This window comes from Polypterus senegalus, unplaced genomic scaffold (assembly GCF_016835505.1).
Source record: "Polypterus senegalus isolate Bchr_013 unplaced genomic scaffold, ASM1683550v1 scaffold_2666, whole genome shotgun sequence".
In the NCBI taxonomy this organism is placed as follows: domain Eukaryota; kingdom Metazoa; phylum Chordata; class Cladistia; order Polypteriformes; family Polypteridae; genus Polypterus; species Polypterus senegalus.
In genome coordinates, this window is record NW_024380901.1 from 30,259 (window position 1) to 51,473 (window position 21,215).

The following is a 21,215-nucleotide window of genomic DNA, read 5'->3' on the forward strand; positions in this document are numbered from 1 at the left end:
AAAAGATCGAGAAGAAACCACAAGGTGAGTGGAGCGCCTTCAAGTGTAAGGTTGTCCTGAGGACACCATCATAAATGAATAAAGAAACAATGCGAGGTCTGAGTTCATATTGTCCCACTCCTTGCTTGCATGATCTTATTTGTTTTTTCAGTTTTCAGTTATTTTGTTTCAAACACACTTGTCTCCCTCCTCAACACTGAGCCTTTTCTAAAGTCACTGCAAGTCTCAGTGAGGCCTTAACTCAGAATTGTTAAAAGGTTCAGTCATTTTCAGTTTAAAGAATCTGAATGGCAAAGAAGACAAAGAATCTGACAATGGGGTAACTGATTGTTATAAACTGCAACTGAAAGGATGACTGTGTTAACATGACATTCTGTGGAAGTGAGGACAGAATTCAAAAGTGAAACTACCAAACCACTAGAATATGGCGTTCATATGAAATATGCTAGAGTCACCTGCAAGAGCAAATCTGAGAACGTTGTGGTTTTAACAAGTCAAATATGCAAACAGATGTAGAGGCGCTTTATGAAAATGAACTGCATTAAAGTTCTCTGAAGTTCTACATTTCATACGTCACTTTGAGATGGCTCTGTTAAGCTGGGTTAGCACTGCTGCCTTATGAATTCAATGTCATTGGTCTCAATTCTGGGCCTAGATGTGATTGTGATGGATTTTCACACGTTTGTGTGTTTTTCCCTGTCATTCCCAAAGACCTTCTGGTTAGGTTGAGCGGTGAATCTAAAATGGTAAACATTGTGAGTGAATAGTGCGTTGAGAAAAAAATGAAAAAGCTTTGAGACAAGTCCATCAAATGCACGTTTTTACAAATGGCACCTTTAGCTTCTTTCTGTCTAACACTTTACAATCCTCCTCTTTCACAGAAAGTCTGATTTTTTTTTTTTTTTTTGTTTCTTGTTTTTTGTTTGAGAATATGGGTGGGTGCGGATGTGTGGTGCTTAAATTCAGCTTCACTTGCCTAGGTGTATGTTGGATTCAAACTTTAGTGCTGATTAACTTCGGAGACAGAATTTTAATGAAAGAGGGGTACAATTTAGGAAGAAGCAGGTATAATCATGCTTAGGAAAGGATATGTATCTTACACAGTTAGACAATATTAAATTGATTTCAATGTACACTAAAACATCTGGTTCGATTTGGCTACTTAAAAGAAATTCTTGGTGACGCAAATGCAATTAGGGTGTAACACCGTCACTTACTGTTGTATTTTCGATTTCTGTGGGTCGATATTTGTTTGCCAAGACCGTTTTCATGTGACTGTGGGACATTACCTGATGAAGTGAAGACTGGAAGTGGGGACCGCCCTCAGGACAGACAGAGGAGAGCTTGTGGATGGTAAGCTTGATGCCCAAGGTTGTCACAATAAATCAAAGTGATTGTAAGAGAAACGTCACATGAGGAAGGCAGTAGTGGGCAAGACAAAACTGGGAGAAAAAGTGTCTGAAATAAAACCAGCACCATATTTGCCCATTCCCAAATAACGGTTTGACCAGCCAAAGCAATCACGGGACCGGGGTGGCAAGTTTTGAAGTTTAATGTGTATTAGCAGACAGTCTGCTTCCTCAGCCGGTAGACCTCCAGCTTCAACAATTTGGAAAGGACACCAGCAGCAGGAGTTCCATGACATCTGATGAGACTGACCTGGTGGTTTTGTAGGGAGTGCGCTGTGTAACTGCCCAAAATTCTTGTTTCATTCTGCATCTGCATGACACGGCGAGTAAATCAGTTCAGGGCTAATAAAGGTACAGCAAAGGATACGGACAACACTTAGAAAGGAGAGAGTGGGATCTAATAGGTACTGAGGATGTCCAAAATGATGGTCTCAAGGGGTTAGAGGCAGAGATGAAGAGGGGTAAACGAGTGGTCCCAGAGAGGTACACAACCCCATGTCTATGTGACGTGAAGCTTCATGTCGTCTCTCAGAATGAGCAGTTTTTGTATAGTTTTATGACTTGTTAAAGCTACAGCTGCCACATCCGCTCGTAGTACAGCGAAACTGCTGTGACAAAGCATCGCATATCAGATAAATGAAGTCCTTTAGAGAGTACTTGAGTATTCCGATTGCAGATGCATTTTGCTGCAGTGCCATTACTTTGCCATTTTCTAATTCACATGTAGATATGACTCGGTGTGCACATTAGACCGCGCTGACATTCTCTATCGTGGTTTTGCGCAGCTGTCTTCAGTTTCCTCTGATTTGACCGGCGTTGCTCACTTAGCTTGTTAGCAATGATGGCTGTGAAATCCATACATCACATTCTCACTCTAAATTCACCTCTCTTGTTGTAACTTATGGAGTTTGATTGCATTTATTAGATCTGAGATGGTAGTAGGGTCTTACATGTGATTGTCTCGAGAGTGCAGCACATCAATATGAAGGTGCACAATGCCCGACATACATGAATGGGTTTTCCAACACAAGCAGCATTCAGTAAATTAAATGTGGTAGACAGCATATTGATGACATTTATTAACCGTAAGTACATTCAGTATTCCAAGAGTATATTAAATGCTTTGTAAATGAAATAGACTGCCAAATATTTGAAATAATCGCTTGACACAACAATCTGATAACAATATACATTTTAAATCTAATCCTATCTTCCATAAACTCCATTTTTCCAGCCATATCCACAAAGATATGGAGGTTGGGTTAACCAGCGACTCCCAAAGTCCTTGGGTGAGTGTGAGTGTGAATAGGCCCGGTGTTGGACTGGCACTCTGTCCAGAAATGGCGTCTGGTTTGCGATAACTGCTAGGATGGCGCCAGCACCCAGTAACCATGAACTGCAAAATGCAACTCTGAGAAAGTTACGTAATATTATATTAAAAAGTCAGAATCTTGTTCCTACTTTTTGTTTCTGTTATTGCCTATTTGCATCAGGCCACCTCTAGTGATGTCAGGATAGTTTGACATCACACCTGCAGATGTGTTTAAGGTAAAATAATGGAAACATATTTCATTTGTACTTGCCACAGATAAAGACTCTGAAGACAGGGAGACAAAACAACAACAAGATTCAGAAGTTCCATCTCAGCCTGCCTCCCATAGTGGTCTGACAAACCAAATGAACCCGGCAACCAAAAGTGAACAGAATGGCCAGGGCCAGAGCACTGGTAGCGAGAATGACACAGCCGGTGAAAGGAGCAAATCTCTGAGTGACACAACTTTGTATGTTCAAAACAACACGAGTGAACAGCCTTCAAATGATCTAAAAGTAAGTAGAAAGCAGTTAGCGTTAACACTTCAGTCACACAACAGAAGAGAAGCAGAGCTTATAATGTTGCTGTCCACTTTACAAACAAGTCAGAAAATAAAGACAAGCTCTTTGTATCTATGAAAGGTAGGCGTGCTGGGGGCAGACTTGCTGAATTGAATGAGCTAATTAAGATCATGTCATATCTTTACAAATCCTAAAATGTTAACTTTAGGGACCTTTTCTCCTCAATTTGAGTGTGAGGAAATTGAGAAAAGCACAGACCTAAATACGGATCATCTCCAAAATGAACGGGTAGGGACTGAGGGCCCCAGTCGTGCTCTGAGGGAGAAGAAGGCAAGCCGGATAACCAATGAGTTCTCTGAATTGGACAAATCTGAAAGGAAAGAGCTTGAGGAGGCCATTATGCTTGTGCATGTAGGCAATGCAGATCTGAAACAACAGAAGTAAAGTAACAGAGTATTTAGTATGTGATACTCGAGTTGAATGTCAGACATTGGTAAAAGAGTTTACACTTAATTATATAAAACTTCACTGACATTATTATGTAAGTGATATGTCGGTTTCTCATTTTGAATATATTCCTCTTCTAAATTTCTGTAATAATTTGCTTTTGATTGTTTAAATTGTGTGATAATTGCTTAGAGCATTCAATAAAACTCAGGAAAAGTGAAGATATTAAAATATCAAGACAAAAGACAAACTTCCATTGAACCTACGTAACAGGAGATACTTGGCCCTGCCTGCCATTTGGCGTGGCTCTCGTCCTTCATAATCTCTGTCATCTTCTATTGTAGCCTTCCAATAATAAAGCAAATCTTCTTCCCAAAGCACCACCTTGCCTTGGATTCAGTTACTGCCTGTGGAAGAGTGGTGAGGGTTTAAATGTTGACTAAGTTTAATGAATCTTAAGTCTCTCTGTGACTTATGGAAAATGTCATAATTTTTTAAAAGTAATTCATTAATGTATGCATAACTGTTTAATTATTAACTCATACTAAGGCCAAAGCAATTTATCACAAAGAGCTTGTCATGGTTTATGGGTTGGATGGTTGTATGGGATGTATGGAATCATACTTCTTGGTTGGCCATCCCCATCACTGCCTCCTGGATATCACCTTAAGTCTCTCTCAGGTTTTATTCCACTTTATATTTTCTACTTCATGCTTTTCCGGTGGTCTTCCATACAAGTACTTTAATATGTCAGTTCCTACTACTACGCCCTCCTCACCTAGTCAGTAAAGCACATGATGCACTGGAGGTCATCTTCATCACTGAGCAGCTTTCTGTTCACATTTCAGACAGACATCCTGGGTCTGTTCAGCACAGTGTTTTACAAAACATTTTTATGTTTAAATTTCTATAATGTCACTTTTCCTATTCTTGCTTTAGGATGAAGTGGAGAAATTAACAGATTCCTCTCCGAGTCTCAGAACAAACATGGTGTGCATGAGATACGAAAAGATCGAGAAGAAACCACAAGGTGAGTGGAGCCTTCAAGTGTAAGGTTGTCCTGAGGACACCATCATAAATGAATAAAGAAACAATGCGAGGTCTGAGTTCATATTGTCCCACTCCTTGCTTGCATGATCTTATTTGTTTTTTCAGTTTTCAGTTATTTTGTTTCAAACACACTTGTCTCCCTCCTCAACACTGAGCCTTTTCTAAAGTCACTGCAAGTCTCAGTGAGGCCTTAACTCAGAATTGTTAAAAGGTTCAGTCATTTTCAGTTTAAAGAATCTGAATGGCAAAGAAGACAAAGAATCTGACAATGGGGTAACTGATTGTTATAAACTGCAACTGAAAGGATGACTGTGTTAACATGACATTCTGTGGAAGTGAGGACAGAATTCAAAAGTGAAACTACCAAACCACTAGAATATGGCGTTCATATGAAATATGCTAGAGTCACCTGCAAGAGCAAATCTGAGAACGTTGTGGTTTTAACAAGTCAAATATGCAAACAGATGTAGAGGCGCTTTATGAAAATGAACTGCATTAAAGTTCTCTGAAGTTCTACATTTCATACGTCACTTTGAGATGGCTCTGTTAAGCTGGGTTAGCACTGCTGCCTTATGAATTCAATGTCATTGGTCTCAATTCTGGGCCTAGATGTGATTGTGATGGATTTTCACACGTTTGTGTGTTTTCCCTGTCATTCCCAAAGACCTTCTGGTTAGGTTGAACGGTGAATCTAAAATGGTAAACATTGTGAGTGAATAGTGCGTTGAGAAAAAAATGAAAAAGCTTTGAGACAAGTCCATCAAATGCACGTTTTTACAAATGGCACCTTTAGCTTCTTTCTGTCTAACACTTTACAATCCTCCTCTTTCACAGAAAGTCTGATTTTTTTTTTTTTTTGTTTCTTGTTTTTGTTTGAGAATATGGGTGGGTGCGGATGTGTGGTGCTTAAATTCAGCTTCACTTGCCTAGGTGTATGTTGGATTCAAACTTTAGTGCTGATTAACCGGAGACAGAATTTTAATGAAAGAGGGGTACAATTTAGGAAGAAGCAGGTATAATCATGCTTAGGAAAGGATATGTATCTTACACAGTTAGACAATATTAAATTGATTTCAATGTACACTAAAACATCTGGTTCGATTTGGCTACTTAAAAGAAATTCTTGGTGCTTAAATGCAATTAGGGTGTAACACCGTCACTTACTGTTGTATTTTCGATTTCTGTGGGTCGATATTTGTTTGCCAAGACCGTTTCATGTGACTGTGGGACATTACCTGATGAAGTGAAGACTGGAAGTGGGGACCGCCCTCAGGACAGACAGAGGAGAGCTTGTGGATGGTAAGCTTGATGCCCAAGGTTGTCACAATAAATCAAAGTGATTGTAAGAGAAGCGTCACATGAGGAAGGCAGTAGTGGGCAAGACAAAACTGGGAGAAAAAGTGTCTGAAATAAAACCAGCACCATATTTGCCCATTCCCAAATACGGTTTGACCAGCCAAAGCAATCACGGGACGGGGTGGCAAGTTTTGAAGTTTAATGTGTATTAGCAGACAGTCTGCTTCCTCAGCCGGTAGACCTCCAGCTTCAACAATTTGGAAAGGACACCAGCAGCAGGAGTTCCATGACATCTGATGAGACTGACCTGGTGGTTTTGTAGGGAGTGCGCTGTGTAACTGCCCAAAATTCTTGTTTCATTCTGCATCTGCATGACATGGCGAGTAAATCAGTTCAGGGTTAATAAAGGTACAGCAAAGGATACGGACAACACTTAGAAAGGAGAGAGTGGGATCTAATAGGTACTGAGGATGTCCAAAATGATGAAGTCTCAAGGGGTTAGAGGCAGAGATGAAGAGGGGTAAACGAGTGGTCCCAGAGAGGTACACGACCCCATGTCTATGTGACGTGAAGCTTCATGTCGTCTCACAGAATGAGCAGTTTTTATAGTTTTATGACTTGTTAAAGCTACAGCTGCCACATCCTTTCGTAGTACAGCGAAACTGCTGTGACAAAGCATCGCATATCAGATAAATGAAGTCCTTTAGAGAGTACTTGAGTATTCCGATTGCAGATGCATTTTGCTGCAGTGCCATTACTTTGCCATTTTCTAATTCACATGTAGATATGTTTGTCACCTGTCTGTTTGCCAAACACTGGGCTGCTGTCTGCCATTCACAGGCAACATAATACTTTTCAACATCTTTTAGACAACATGGCCTTCTTAAACCAAGACTCGGTGTGCACATTAGACCGCGCTGACATTCTCTATCGTGGTTTTGCGCAGCTGTCTTCAGTTTCCTCTGATTTGACCGAGCGTTGCTCACTTAGCTTGTTAGCAATGATGGCTGTGAAATCCATACATCACATTCTCACTCTAAATTCACCTCTCTTGTTGTAACTTATGGAGTTTGATTGCATTTATTAGATCTGAGATGGTAGTAGGGTCTTACATGTGATTGTCTCCCAGAGTGCAGCAAATCAATATGAAGGTGCACAATGCCCGACATACATGAATGGGTTTTCCAACACAAGCAGCATTCAGTAAATTAACTGTGGTAGACAGCATATTGATGACATTTATTAACCGTAAGTACATTCAGTATTCCAAGAGTATATTAAATGCTTTGTAAATGAAATAGACTGCCAAATATTTGAAATAATCGCTTGACACAACAATCTGATAACAATATACATTTTAAATCTAATCCTATCTTCCATAAACTCCATTTTCCAGCCATATCCACAAAGATATGGAGGTTGGGTTAACCAGCGACTCCCAAAGTCCTTGGGTGAGTGTGAGTGTGAATAGGCCGGTGTTGGACTGGCACTCTGTCCAGAAATGGCGTCTGGTTTGCACGATAACTGCTAGGATGGGCCAGCACCCAGTAACCATGAACTGCAAAATGCAACTCTGAGAAAGTTACGTAATATTATATTAAAAAGTCAGAATCTTGTTCCTACTTTTTGTTTCTGTTATTGCCTATTTGCATCAGGCCACCTCTAGTGATGTCAGGATAGTTTGACATCACACCTGCAGATGTGTTTAAGGTAAAATAATGGAAACATATTTCATTTGTACTTGCCACAGATAAAGACTCTGAAGACAGGGAGACAAAACAACAACAAGATTCAGAAGTTCCATCTCAGCCTGCCTCCCATAGTGGTCTGACAAACCAAATGAACCCGGCAACCAAAAGTGAACAGAATGGCCAGGGCCAGAGCACTGGTAGCGAGAATGACACAGCCGGTGAAAGGAGCAAATCTCTGAGTGACACAACTTTGTATGTTCAAAACAACACGAGTGAACAGCCTTCAAATGATCTAAAAGTAAGTAGAAAGCAGTTAGCGTTAACACTTCAGTCACACAACAGAAGAGAAGCAGAGCTTATAATGTTGCTGTCCACTTTACAAACAAGTCAGAAAATAAAGACAAGCTCTTTGTATCTATGAAAGGTAGGCGTGCTGGGGGCAGACTTGCTGAATTGAATGAGCTAATTAAGATCATGTCATATCTTTACAAATCCTAAAATGTTAACTTTAGGGACCTTTTCTCCTCAATTTGAGTGTGAGGAAATTGAGAAAAGCACAGACCTAAATACGGATCATCTCAAAATGAACGGGTAGGGACTGAGGGCCCCAGTCGTGCTCTGAGGGAGAAGAAGTCAAGCCGGATAACCAATGAGTTCTCTGAATTGGACAAATCTGAAAAGAAAGAGCTTGAGGAGGCCATTATGCTTGTGCATGTAGGCAATGCAGATCTGAAACAACAGAAGTAAAGTAACAGAGTATTTAGTATGTGATACTCGAGTTGAATGTCAGACATTGGTAAAAGAGTTTACACTTAATTATATAAAACTTCACTGTCATTATTATGCAAGTAATATGTCGGTTTCTCATTTTAAATATATTCCTCTTCTAAATTTCTGTAATAATTTGCTTTTGGTTGTTTAAATTGTGTGATAATTTCTTAAAGCATTCAATAAAACTCCAGGAAAAGTGAAGATATTAAAATATCAAGACAAAGACAAACTTCCATTGAACCTACTTAACAGGAGATACTTGGCCCTGCCTGCAATTTGGCGTGGCTCTCGTCCTTCATAATCTCTGTCATCTTCTATTGTAGCCTTTCAATAATAAAGCACATCTTCTTCCCAAAGCACCACCTTGCCTTGGATTCAGTTACTGCCTGTGGAAGAGTGGTGAGGGTTTAAATGTTGACTAAGCTTAATGAATGTTTACTCTCCCTCTGACATATGGAACAGATCATATTTTTTTAAATAATTCTTTAATGTATCCATATGTATTTAATTATTACTTTTCATTATAATACTACTTTTGGAATTAAATTCAATTTAATAAAAAGGGTTTTATAAACCTCCCTTAGCTTTGCTATGCCCCTTATAAATTTGGCCTACATGACCCCATACAGCAGGGCTATTCAATTGGCGGCCCGGGTCAAATCGCCCAGAATGAACCTCCAGTGGCCCGCCCGTGGTTCCGCCCATAGATAATAAATTAATATATATTATTCATAAATTGTTATTTTATATATATATATATATATATATATATATATATATAATATATATATATATATAAAATAACAATTTATGAATAAATATAAAGTATTTATTATGTCTATGGTCCCGACAAAACGCGCATTCCTACGTAAATTCCGTAGCCTGCAACACGCAAACAATGCAGAGCGTGCGGGTAGTAGCTTAGATTGCTATCAATATGTCTTTCTCAACACTGAAACGTAAAATTGCCAATGAAAACCGTAAGTTTAACCCTGCCTGGACTGACAAATACTTGTTTATTTTACCGCCACATCCAAGCGCCAAACCGATGTGTTTAATTTGTAATGAGTGCGTTGGAGTATTTAAAGATTACAATGTGCGAGGCATCATGTTGAGAAACACCACACTTTTCGCACCAATTTTCCAGAGGGATCTCAAGAGAGGGCTGCAAAAGTGCAGAGTTTGATTGCATTCTACAACCGAGCAGTACTACCATGGTGCGGTCATTCACAGCCCAAGAGAGAGCTACTGCAGCATCCCTTCGTGTTTCCTGGATACTGGAAAAGAAAACGCCATTCACAGACTCTGAAACTGTGAAGGACTCTATGCTGGTTGTCGTGGATGAGGTGATAAATGACGATAAAATTAAAATGAGCGTGGTATCAGCTATAAAAAGCATTACCCCTGTCAGATACTTCAAACATTCGTAGGGTTGAAATTCTTGCTGCAGATGTGTATGAAACGCTGTTAAGAGACCTGATGAAAGCTGATACTATGTCTATAGCGTAGATGAGTCCACAGACAAAACTGATACTGCTCAGTTGTGCATATATGTCCGTTTTTTATGGCAAATGCTTCCGAGAGGAGCTGCTCGCCTACTGCCGTTAGAAGGACACACAACTGGCGATATAGTCTTTGGGAAAATTTCCGCCTTTTTAAAGACAGTGGTCTGGATATGAAGTGTGTGTGCATGCCTGTGACAGATGGGGCTCCGTTCATGACAGGGAAAGTGAATGGTTTGGCAGCACGTTGGTCCGCTGTTGCACCTCAGTTGATTTCCTTACACTGCATTGTGCATCAGGCGTTGTTGTGCGCAAAACTAAGCGGGGCACTCAAAACGACAATGGACAGCGTTATGGCTATAATTAATTTTATTCGCTCCACATCAAGCCTCCAACACCGCTTATTCCGCATGCTGCTGTCAGAAATGTCTGCTGAGCACCACGACCTTCTTTTGCACATTGGCGTGAGGTGGCTGTCCAAAGGCAAAGCACTGGAGCGTTTCTGCGGTCTCAGAGAAGAGATCATAACTTACCTCCAGCGGCAGCAAGCAAAAAAGGCAGAAACGCACTTGAGTGCATACTGGACGACAACTTCATGGCGATGCCTGCTTTCTGAGCGACATATTCAAACACCTGAACGATCTCAATTTGGGACTACAAGGCAGAGATAAAACTGTCATTGACCTTGTGGAACAGATGCGCGCATTCCAAGTTAAACTGGAACTTTTGGCAAATGATTTGAGCACAGGCGAATGCTGCATTTTCTGACACTCCGCAAATGCATCTCATCCCTGCACAAATCACGGATGTGATGACAGATTTCATTGCGATGTTGAAAAATAACTTTGCTGGTCGATTGGATGGACTTGATCTGCCCACAGAGTTGGCAGTTTTGTCAGAGACCGTTCACTGTTGCAATAGAAGAGGACTTATCCGCCAGAGCTAAGAAACTGGTCCCTTCCATTGACGAGGGGAAATTCACACTCAAACTTGTTGACATGCAGTCATCTGTAACCATGGCACAGGAGCTTTCCACTAACGGGCCTGCAATGTTTTGGACTGATGTCAACGCACATCAGTTCCCTAACATTAAGAAAGTAGCGATCGTCATGCTCAGTATGTTTGGATCAACATATACTCAAGTTTTCACACATGAACTCCATAAAAGCAACTCGTTGCTCCCTGACTGACCATACTCTCCACCAATGCCTTGAATTGCATTGACAACTTACGAGCCTAAAGTCACTGCTCTCATTCAAAACAAAAAATGTCACTTCTCCCACTAAGTCAGCAGGGTAACTGTAGCCTACAATACATCAATATAATGTGGGATGTGTAACAGAGGCATGCCTAATCACACATGGTGATTTAAAATATGTTCCCTCAGTGTTGTTATAGTTGTGAATACTGTGTACTTTTTATTTTATGCACTTTGAGATGTTCCTGGGTCAAATGTGTGCAAGCTGTTTATTTTGTTTCAAAAGGAAACAATGTTATTTCTAATAGCCTACTACTGTGCACTATTTTGTTTTATGCACTTTGTGATCAGATAGGTCAGATATGTAGCCTAGGTCAGTTTTTTTCTTTTGCAAGTGGAAAAAATAGGGGCTACCTCAGATTCTGTTAATTCAGCTCTTTTTGTATGCACCTTTTGCTCTGCAAACTGACCAAAGTTAAAAGAGAAACAACGAATAAACCTTATGTTTTTCAATAAATTTGTTTGTGTTGGTTTTAAAATTTGTCATTACGAGCTGCTTTGCTGCTAAAATGACTGGCCCAGCTAACCTTCTTGGTTTGGCAATCTGGCCCAACTGAATTTTTAATTGAATAGCCCTGCCATACAGCCTACTCTCTCCTTGTCAGTGAGTCCCACCTCTCACAGGATAAATCAGTCAACTGTCTGCACACAGGAATTACACTCACCTGACTACCAGTGTCGCAGTCCAGTGCCTGTACAGCATTGACATTGGGAGACCACACAGTACAAGGCATACTGAGTGTCCTCTACATATCGTAACTGTTAATAATAATAATAATAGTAATAATAATAATAATAATTCTTTGCATTTATAGGACTTTTCTCACTACTCAAAGTGCTCAGCAATTGCAGGTTAAGGTACTTGCTCAAGGTCCCAACAGAGCAGAGTCTCTTTTGGCATTTACAGGTTTCGAACCAGCAACCTTCTGATTGCCAGTGCAGATCCCTAGCCTCAGAGCTGTTGATCTGTTGTTCAGTTCAACTGTCCATGCACTGACGCAGACTTCTGTCACTCTCACAGGCCTTTGACGGTCACTACTCTCATCACATGCCATTCAGTTTCTTTCTCTTGTCAGATCTCTGTGAACCAGGCAACATCTCAATTTAGATAAAATTTGGAAGTAAGGTTAGTTTCATTAATTGATAAAATTGTAAAATCCATGTCAAGAAATCTTCATCTCAATTGAGTTTTTATTTCAATTTTAACAGTTTTATGGTTTTGTAATGACTCAGAACGATGTAATCAGCATTGACTAAGTTTTCCTCAAGACAACTAAGAAACTTTTGTTGACTTGTCTTTCCAAATTGGCTCAGGTACAAACCAATGCAGAGGAATTCCAGAAGGCAGACAAGGAGACTAAACAGAAAGATGATGATGTTCCCCATCTTAAGGTAATATTTACTGAAAGACTATTCAAGGTTAGACATATAGGAACATAAAGGGAGCAACGGTCACATCCTTCCCTAACTCTAACATTGAATTATGCTTTGCTGTCTGGCAGCAGATTAGGCTTTGTTTGTGAGATACTGTCACTGATGAGAGTTCAGTGAAATCTCTAGAATGTGATGAGCTCAAAGAGGTACTGCAGATTAGTGTGCTTGAATTAAATATGTTTCTTAGGATGACATCCACCATATTTGGCTCCATTACATGCTGTCATCAAATGTTTTTCTCATCCAGAAGAAACTGATCTTTTAGCACTGAGTTATTCTATGAATTAGTAGAACTGCAATATTTCATGATAGCAGATGTCATTTAGTACACTTGTGATTGAACTGAATGCTTGTGTATGTCTTGTCAGAATTCACCAGAGACAGAAGTTAAGGAATGTAATGATCTATTCAAGTCTGCTCATAATCTCATTGATAAGCTGTTACAAAGGACGAAGAGTGCAAAAGAGCCTGAAGAACCAGGTAACATAATCTACTTCTAAGGAAATCCAGAATTCACTGTTCTTCTCTTCAGCCAGCCATTCATGCTATGGACATTTGGTGTCTGCTTGTATATGATGGCTTTTAGACAGATACAGATTTAAATCAGAAAAGTTTACTTGCATTTTGAGGGAGCTTCAATTATGCCACTTGGGCCAAATGACATGATTCCTCAAAAGTGATCCAACTCACAGGTTCCTTATTGTTGGGGACCTGAGTGGCTGGACAAGGGGTCTGGTTTCGCAGATAAATAGATGGTCATTTCAGCGGTTGGGACTGGACTGCATTTCTACCAACCAGGATCCTTAGCTATACCTGTGCTTTCTCTACATTTTGACCTGACCTAATTTTTGACCAACCCTAACACTGTCTTCTGGATGTTGCCTTAAGTCTCTCTCAGATTTTATTCTACTTCATATTTTCTACTTCATGCTTCTCCACTGGTCATCCATACAAATTCTTTTACAAGTCAATTCCTATTACTACTCCGTACTTGTCTCTGTCATAGTACACATGATGCACTGGAGGTCAGCTTCATCACTGAGCATCTTTTAGTTCATGTTTCGGACATATGTCCCAGGTCACTGTAGCACAGTGTTTTACAGAACATTTTAGTTTTAAAATTCTCTAATGGCACTTTTCTTATTTTTGCTATAGGTTTCAGTGGAGAGTTTCCAAGAATCCTTTACATTTCAGTACAGAGATCTGTGTAGTTTACAGAAGTTACTGAATGAGATTGAGAAGAAACAACAAGGTAAGTGGCGCACCTTCACATGTAAGGTTGTCTTGAGGGCACCATTATAAATGAATAAAGAAACATGAGAGGTCTGAGTTCATATCACCCCAGTCATTGTTCTCATGATCTCATTTGCTTTTTCCTTTTCACATTTTCAGTTATTTTCTTTGAAATATACTTTTCCCACCCCTAATCACTGAGCCTTTTCTAAAATCAACTCTAGTCTCAGTGAGTCTTTAATGTAGAAATGTGAAAAGGTTCAGCCATTCTCAGTTTAAAGTAACTGACTGGAGCACAAAATAAGCAATCTGAACATGGATTAACTGTTTAAATTGCAAATAAGAGGTTGACTGTGTTAACATGATATTCTGTTAGAGTGAAGACAGAATTCAGAAGTGAAACTACCTAACCACTAGGATATGGTGTTCATATGTCATATGCTAGAGTCATCTTCAAAAGCAAATAAGATAAAAGCTTTGATTTCAATAACTTTGAATATATGAACAGATGTAGAAGCGCTTTATTAAAATGAACTGTAAAAAGTTACTTAAATTCTAAATTTCGTTTGTCACTTTCAGATGTTTTTGTAAAGCTGGGTCAGTGCTGCAGCTTTATGAATCAAGCGTCATATGACTGAATCCTCTATCTAGATGGTAATCGTGATAGGAATTTGACATATTTTTGTGCGTTTTCCCTGTCTGTCCCAAAGACCTGCAGGTTGGTTAAAAGGTGATTCTAAAATGACCACCATTGTGAGTGAATGGTGCATTCAGAAAACAAATTAAAAATGTGAGACAAGTCCAAAAAGATATGTTTTACATATGTCACCTTAGGTTCTTTCTGTCTACTGCATTTCAGTCTTCCTCAGCTGCAGAAAATCTGATTTTTTGTTATTTTGAGAATATGGGTTGGTGGCCGTTCTTTAATTTATGTTTACCTGACTGTGTGTATCTTTTATTCAAACTTATTCAGAGTCTGCTGTTCAAGAATGGGGGTATAATTTTAATGAAAGTGTATTTAAACTCCAGGAGAAAATGGGTATGATTATATTATAAAAGGATATATATTTTACATACTTAGACAATATTAAATTGATTTAAATGCATATTATAACATTTGGTTAAATTTTGTTACTAAATAAAAGTACTTTGTAGTAAAAATGCATTTATGCTGCAACACCGTAATATAGTGTTTTATTTCTGATTTCTGTGAGTCGCCATTTGTTTGCCAAGGCTGTGTTTCTGTGTGATTGTGGGGCATTGTTCCACAGAGTGCCACATCCACACGTATTACAGCAAGACTAGTCTGACAAAGTTCACATGACAAATAAATGAAGTAGAGACAGAGACTATGTCAGTATTCTGAGAGGAGACACTTTTTTGTCACAAACGATTTTCTTTTGACACATAGACATAGAAATTTACTTATCTTCAAGTCTTGTTGCACTAACTGGGCCTTTGGCTGGCTATTTATTTGCTTGTGTAATTGTTACCTTAATATTTTTATTATTTAGTCTATCAAACTACGGAAGCATTTTTTATGCTGATGAAAAATTTATTTCAGGGTCTCCACATTTTCTTTTTTTTTTTTTGCTCTGCTGTTGTTAGAGATGTTAATTGCAATAAGCTCTCATAATTAAACATCACAAACTAACTATGGTTGTCTCACAGTGTGCCAAATAAGGGTAGTACAGAACAGAGGTGGTGACCCCTGAGACACTGCTTGATTCAGTGCAATGATAAAGTGATTCTCCATGCATCCCAATTTTTTAATGCCGTACATGATTGATTTTGTTTATCCCTTACTGATTGTATTCAAATGAGACCGATTCTACCTGGGAATGTGTTCTTTTTAGAATTGTAGCTCATTCTCTGAACTTATTCAAATCCCATCCCAGTAACCGTGGTGGAGATATTAAGACCAGACAAATAAAGCAAAATGTAAAGTATATTTTTAACTTTCTTTAAAATGAAGCTTTCAGTCCTAATCGAATCTAATCTAATCTATACATATGTACAGGCAAAGACAATCCATAGAACAATTGCATTTTCATCTTTGGGATTGCCAATTCACTTGGCATAGAGTCAACATCACATCTGTGCCAACAGGGCATCTTCCATCTGTGCCAGGTGTCTTCAGACTCTCTGAGACTCTGACAAGCTTTTATACTCACACTTTCCACTGACCAGCACTGTGTGTGGTTTAAAGCTTATCTGACCATTTTAGATCACTCAATGAGTTATTTTTGTATTCTACTGACCAATGGATTTCACTCTCTTCCAACCAGGATCGCACATTCTTTCATTATCTTCCTCTACATGCTGTGACCTAACACTGCACCTGGTCTAATCTAGTAGTCTTCAGATTGTCACAGCTGCCTGAAAGACATGTCTAATTTTCTCACTTAGAACATCTATGTATGTAATAAGTATTTTAGGGAAAACCATGCTCCTAAATCACAGTATTACATATTTGATTTTAAACTTTTATTACAGTGTGACAACTTGCTACCGTAAAAGAAAAAATAATTAATTTTGAAAAATTATATGTAGGATTTAATCCCAACACAATAACAAATGGAAACTACATCAAGTGTCAGCGTACATGACAACATAGAGTATTGTCAACAAGAATAATTAATGTACCCACAATGGCAAAGTGGGACATGTAGTCACCCACCCCAAAGATCAAGTTATACAGGAGATTCACTCAGAAGAAGCCCTGAATATTCTGTAATAACTCGATAGGACAAAGCAATCTAAAAAATACTCCTCAGTATATGGATCTTCAAACAAGATGGGATGCCCTGCATCATAGTGAAGAGGTAGGCCCCAGACAGCCGTCGTGATGTTTAAACCCGTTTGCAACTTCTGGGTGAACACCACCCATACCCCTTCACTCAGTCATTCGACTTCTCATCAGGATGGTGTGTACAGTATTGAGAGGTGCTTCTTCATGGTGCAAACCTATTGGGTCACCAAATTGTTTAAGCGATGTCAGAATCAACAGGATGATCATGAGTTAACAGAGCAGCGTGTCACACATTTGCAAGGAGCATGGCATAAACTGAGTCCTTCTTCGGCAACAGGGTAATTTCAAATGGGTTTGGCCACCATGGTCGCGGATCTGACACCACCAGACTTATTCTTTTGGTGTCTGCTCAAAGGAAAAGTCTATCAGAACAAGCCTCACACTGTGGAAGATTTGAAGGAAACTATCAATGTGAAATTGCTGCTATTACCCCCAAGATGCTTGCTGATATGTTTGCCACGTCAAAATATGTCTGGCAGAAAAGCGGAAACCACTTCCAGCATCACATGTAATGCAATCGATTACACATACGTCCAAGGTATATTTTTTGGTTCAGATTGCTTCATCCTTCTGGGAGTTACAGCAGAATATTCAGGACTTCTTTCGATTAATCTCCTGTATCTTGTTTCTTATTATTACTATGTTTGCACCTCTGGAATGCAAGGGAATTACTATAATGAAACTATCATATTGCAGCTTTCTTCCTATTTTTCTAATGTTTCAAGCTTTACATTTTGTTACACAATACAATACAATACAATACAGTTTATTTTTGTATAGCCCAAAATCACACAGGAAGTGCCGCAATGGGCTTTAACAGGCCCTGCCTTTGACAGCCCCCAGCCTTGACTCTCTGAGAAGACAAGGAAAAACTCCCAATAAAACCTTGTAGGGAAAATGGAAGAAACCTCGGGAAAGGCAGTTCAAAGAGAGACCCCTTTCCAGGTAGGATGGGCGTGCAGTGGGTGTCAAAAGTAGGGGTCAATACAACACAATACACAGAACAGAACAATTCCTTAAGACAGCATAATAATAAAATTTTAGAAGTACGGTTTAACAGTAGATGATATGACATAATTAGGTTTGGATATTTTTAGAGTCCTGGAGACCTCATCCATCTAGCTGCCTCCCCATTTGGCCATGCCACGGCTGAAACGTTGCTTTCCCATGATTCCTGTGATCCTCCATCAGGGATGACTTTACCATAGGCAGGCAAACAACTTGGCAGGTGGGCGTGGCACCAATGGCCACATTTGGGTACCGAGAAAGAAACAGAATAGGTGAGGGTTAGTATTCATATTATCATGTTACTTATATTATAGTGCTAATGACTAACAACAGAGATGCAGTATGTACAGTTAATCAGCAGCTCTAGTCAGGATATGCTAAACTGAAGTAGTGAGTCTTCAGCCGGGATTTAAAGGCTAAGACACAGGGGCATCTCTTATGGAAGCAGGAAGACCATTCCACAGTTTAGGGGCCCTGTAACTAAAAGCTCGACCTCCCACTGTTATTTTATTAATCCTTGGAATCCTAAGCAGACCGGCATCTTGAGATCTTAATGTGCGCTCAGGTTTGTAAGTCATGATAAGTTCAGACAAGTAAGCGGACCTTGGCCATTTAATGCTTTATATGTTAAAAGGAGGATTTTGAAATCTGCCCTAAACTTAACTGGGAGCCAGTGTAAAGATTTAAGAACTGGGTTATGTGTTCATATTTTCTTGTTCTTGTAATAATTCTTGCAGCGCATTTTGGATTAACTGGAGGCTGTATAGAGAACAGTTTGAACAGCCAGTGAACACCGCATTGCAGTAGTCAATCCTACTAGAGATAAATGCATGAATTAATTTCTCACAATCATGTTTATTTAGAAAGCCTTAATTTCCTAACATTTTTAAGATGGAAAAACATGTTTTGGACGACTTTGTAATATGTGCTTTAAATGACATGCTAGAGTCAAAGATAACTCCTAGATTGCGGGCTGATTCAGTAAAATTAATTGGGATTCCAACTGAGTTAAATGACGACAAAATATTGCTGTGATCAGCGTCATTCCCTCCAACAATTAACATCTCTGTTTTATCTGTATTTAAAGACAAGTAGTTCTCATTCATCCATTCCTTTAATTCACTAACACAACTAATTAAAGACAACATCGGAGAAACTTCATTTGATTTAAATGAAAGGTATAACTGGGTGTCATCTGCATACGAGTGAAAATTAACATTATGTTTCCTAATGAGAGATCCCAGTGGAAGCATGTAAAGTGAAAACAGTAAAGGTCCCAGTACTGAGCCCTGGGACACCATATTGAACTTCTGTGTATAATGATGGAGTACTGTCTGCACATTTCTGTACATACTGGAATCGATTTGATAAATAAGAACTGAACCAAGCGAGCACGGGCCTGTAAGCCCAACATCGTTTTCTAGCCTGTGCAGTAAAATAGAATGGTCAATGGTGTCAAATGCTGCACTTAAGTCCAACAACATAATTACAGTGGAATTTCCTTCATCAGAGGATATCAGAATGTCATTTACAACCCGTGTTAGTGCGTTTCTGTACTATGACCAGTCGAAAGCCAGACTGGAATTTCTCAAATAAATTGTAATGCGTAAGGTGTGACTGAAGCTGACTGGCGACTACTTTTCTAGTATTTTAGAGAGAAATGGTAAATTTGAAATAGGCCTATAGTTATTTAGTATGTGTGGGTCTAGGTCTGACTTTTTAAGTAAAGGTTTAATGACTGACACTTTTAGTGCATCAGGTACTGTGCCATGCAGTAATGAACTATTGATAATGGTTAGAATAGGCTGCAAGAACATCCATTGCACTTTTACTAGTTTTGTTGGCACTGGATCTAGGGAACAAGTAGTGGGCTTCATTTTAGTAATTAAAGTTAAGACTTCCTGGTGAGTTACAGGATTAAAATTATTAAAGTGCTGAATGCAATGTGCAGGGTCTGCTAAGCTAGTATTTGGTTTGTACTGTGATGCTGAGATCTGGGATCTTATATTTTTAATTTTCTCATTGAAGAAGTTCATAAAGTCTGTACTGCTAATATCTGTTGGTATTTTGCACTGTTGATCTGAATTCCCATTTGTTAATTTAGCCACTGCTCTAAAAGTACCCTAGGATTTTTATTATTGCTATCTATTAATGTAGAATAGTATTCTGAGCGAGCTTTAAAGAGGGCTTTTTTATATTTATTTACACTCTCTGTCCATGCAATTTGAAAGACATGTAGCTTTGTTGTTCTCCATCTGCGCTCCAGTTTTGACACTCTAATTTAAGAGCTCGAGTATTTTCATTAAACCAGGGAGAGTTTCTATGTGCTTTGATCACTTTTGTATTTAGGGGAGCCACTGTGTCCAGAGCATCTCTCAAGGTCACATTATAATGTGATATTAGCTGATCTAAATTGTTTTCCACGTTTACATTTGATGTTAACTGATCTAAATGGTTTTCCACAATTACACTCGACTTACTCAAGGTATCTATAAATTTTGAAGCAGAATTACAATCTAGATGTCGCACTGTCTTTGTTTTAATCTGTGAGTGCTTGGCATGGGCAGAACTAAATCAAATGTAATTAAGAAGTGATCGGAAATAACTACATTTAATGGAGTAATATTTAAATTTTGAATTTCAACTTTGTAAGTTATAATTAAATCTAATGTGTGGTTATGATTATGAGTTGGACCTTTGACAATCTGACAAAATCCTACTGAATTTAACAAATAAGTAAAACATTTGCTAAAAGTGTCAGTTTCCACATCAATGTGTACATTAAAATCCCCCATCAGAACTACGTGATCATAATTTATAGCCAAATCAGACAGAAGGTTGCTAAATTCAGTCATGAACAATGAATATGGCCCTGGTGGTCTGTAGACTAGCACTATAATTGTGTTGGAATCTGTTTTAATATTTAAAATGAATGCCTCAAAGGATGTAAAGTTGCCTAAATTTTTAGGAGTGATTTGCATTTTGTTACAATGAATTATTCCAAGGCCTCCTCCTCGACCAGAATCTCTAGACTTATGAAGGAACGAGTATCCATCTGGTGACGCCTCAGCTAGGGAACAGTGTCACATTTACTAAGCCAGGTTTCAGTAAGAAGACACAGATCAGATTTTGTACTTAATATATATCATTTACCAAAACAGCTTTAGTGCCAAGAGAGCGAATGTTCAATAAACAGCATTTAAAACTGCATGGTTCTTTCTGAACTGCTGATATATTTTTAGTTTAGTACACCAGTTATAATGCTGGCTTTTACTACTCAAGTGTAAACCAATACCTCATTATTTCTAATCTACCCATACGGAAATTTGGTCTTATGACTTAAGGTTTGAATCTAAGATTAGCTACCCCATCTTCTGAAACTGCACCCAAATGAATGGTGAAGCCATTTAAATTGACCTCCAATTCATAGAGGATGAAGACCACCTCACAGGCAGTCCAGTCTCAGCAGAT

General features: G+C 38.9%; 1 protein-coding gene and 1 long non-coding RNA gene across 2 annotated transcripts in view; both read left to right on the forward strand.

Moving 5' to 3' along the window:
- Positions 1–4,686, forward strand: LOC120520401. The gene is made up of 3 exons (XR_005631826.1): positions 1–24; positions 2,998–3,236; positions 4,629–4,686. It is a non-coding gene; the product is annotated as an uncharacterized LOC120520401 (long non-coding RNA).
- Positions 4,686–21,215, forward strand: part of LOC120520403 (myb-like protein X) — a 23,588-nt gene continuing 7,058 nt past the window's right edge. Inside the window, exons 1-5 of the mRNA XM_039742801.1 lie at positions 4,686–4,719; positions 7,786–8,024; positions 12,572–12,649; positions 13,060–13,171; positions 13,847–13,943. Of these exons, the coding sequence (XP_039598735.1) occupies positions 4,686–4,719; positions 7,786–8,024; positions 12,572–12,649; positions 13,060–13,171; positions 13,847–13,902 (519 nt within the window). The 3' untranslated portion in view covers positions 13,903–13,943. The remainder of the gene's footprint in view (positions 4,720–7,785; positions 8,025–12,571; positions 12,650–13,059; positions 13,172–13,846; positions 13,944–21,215) is intronic.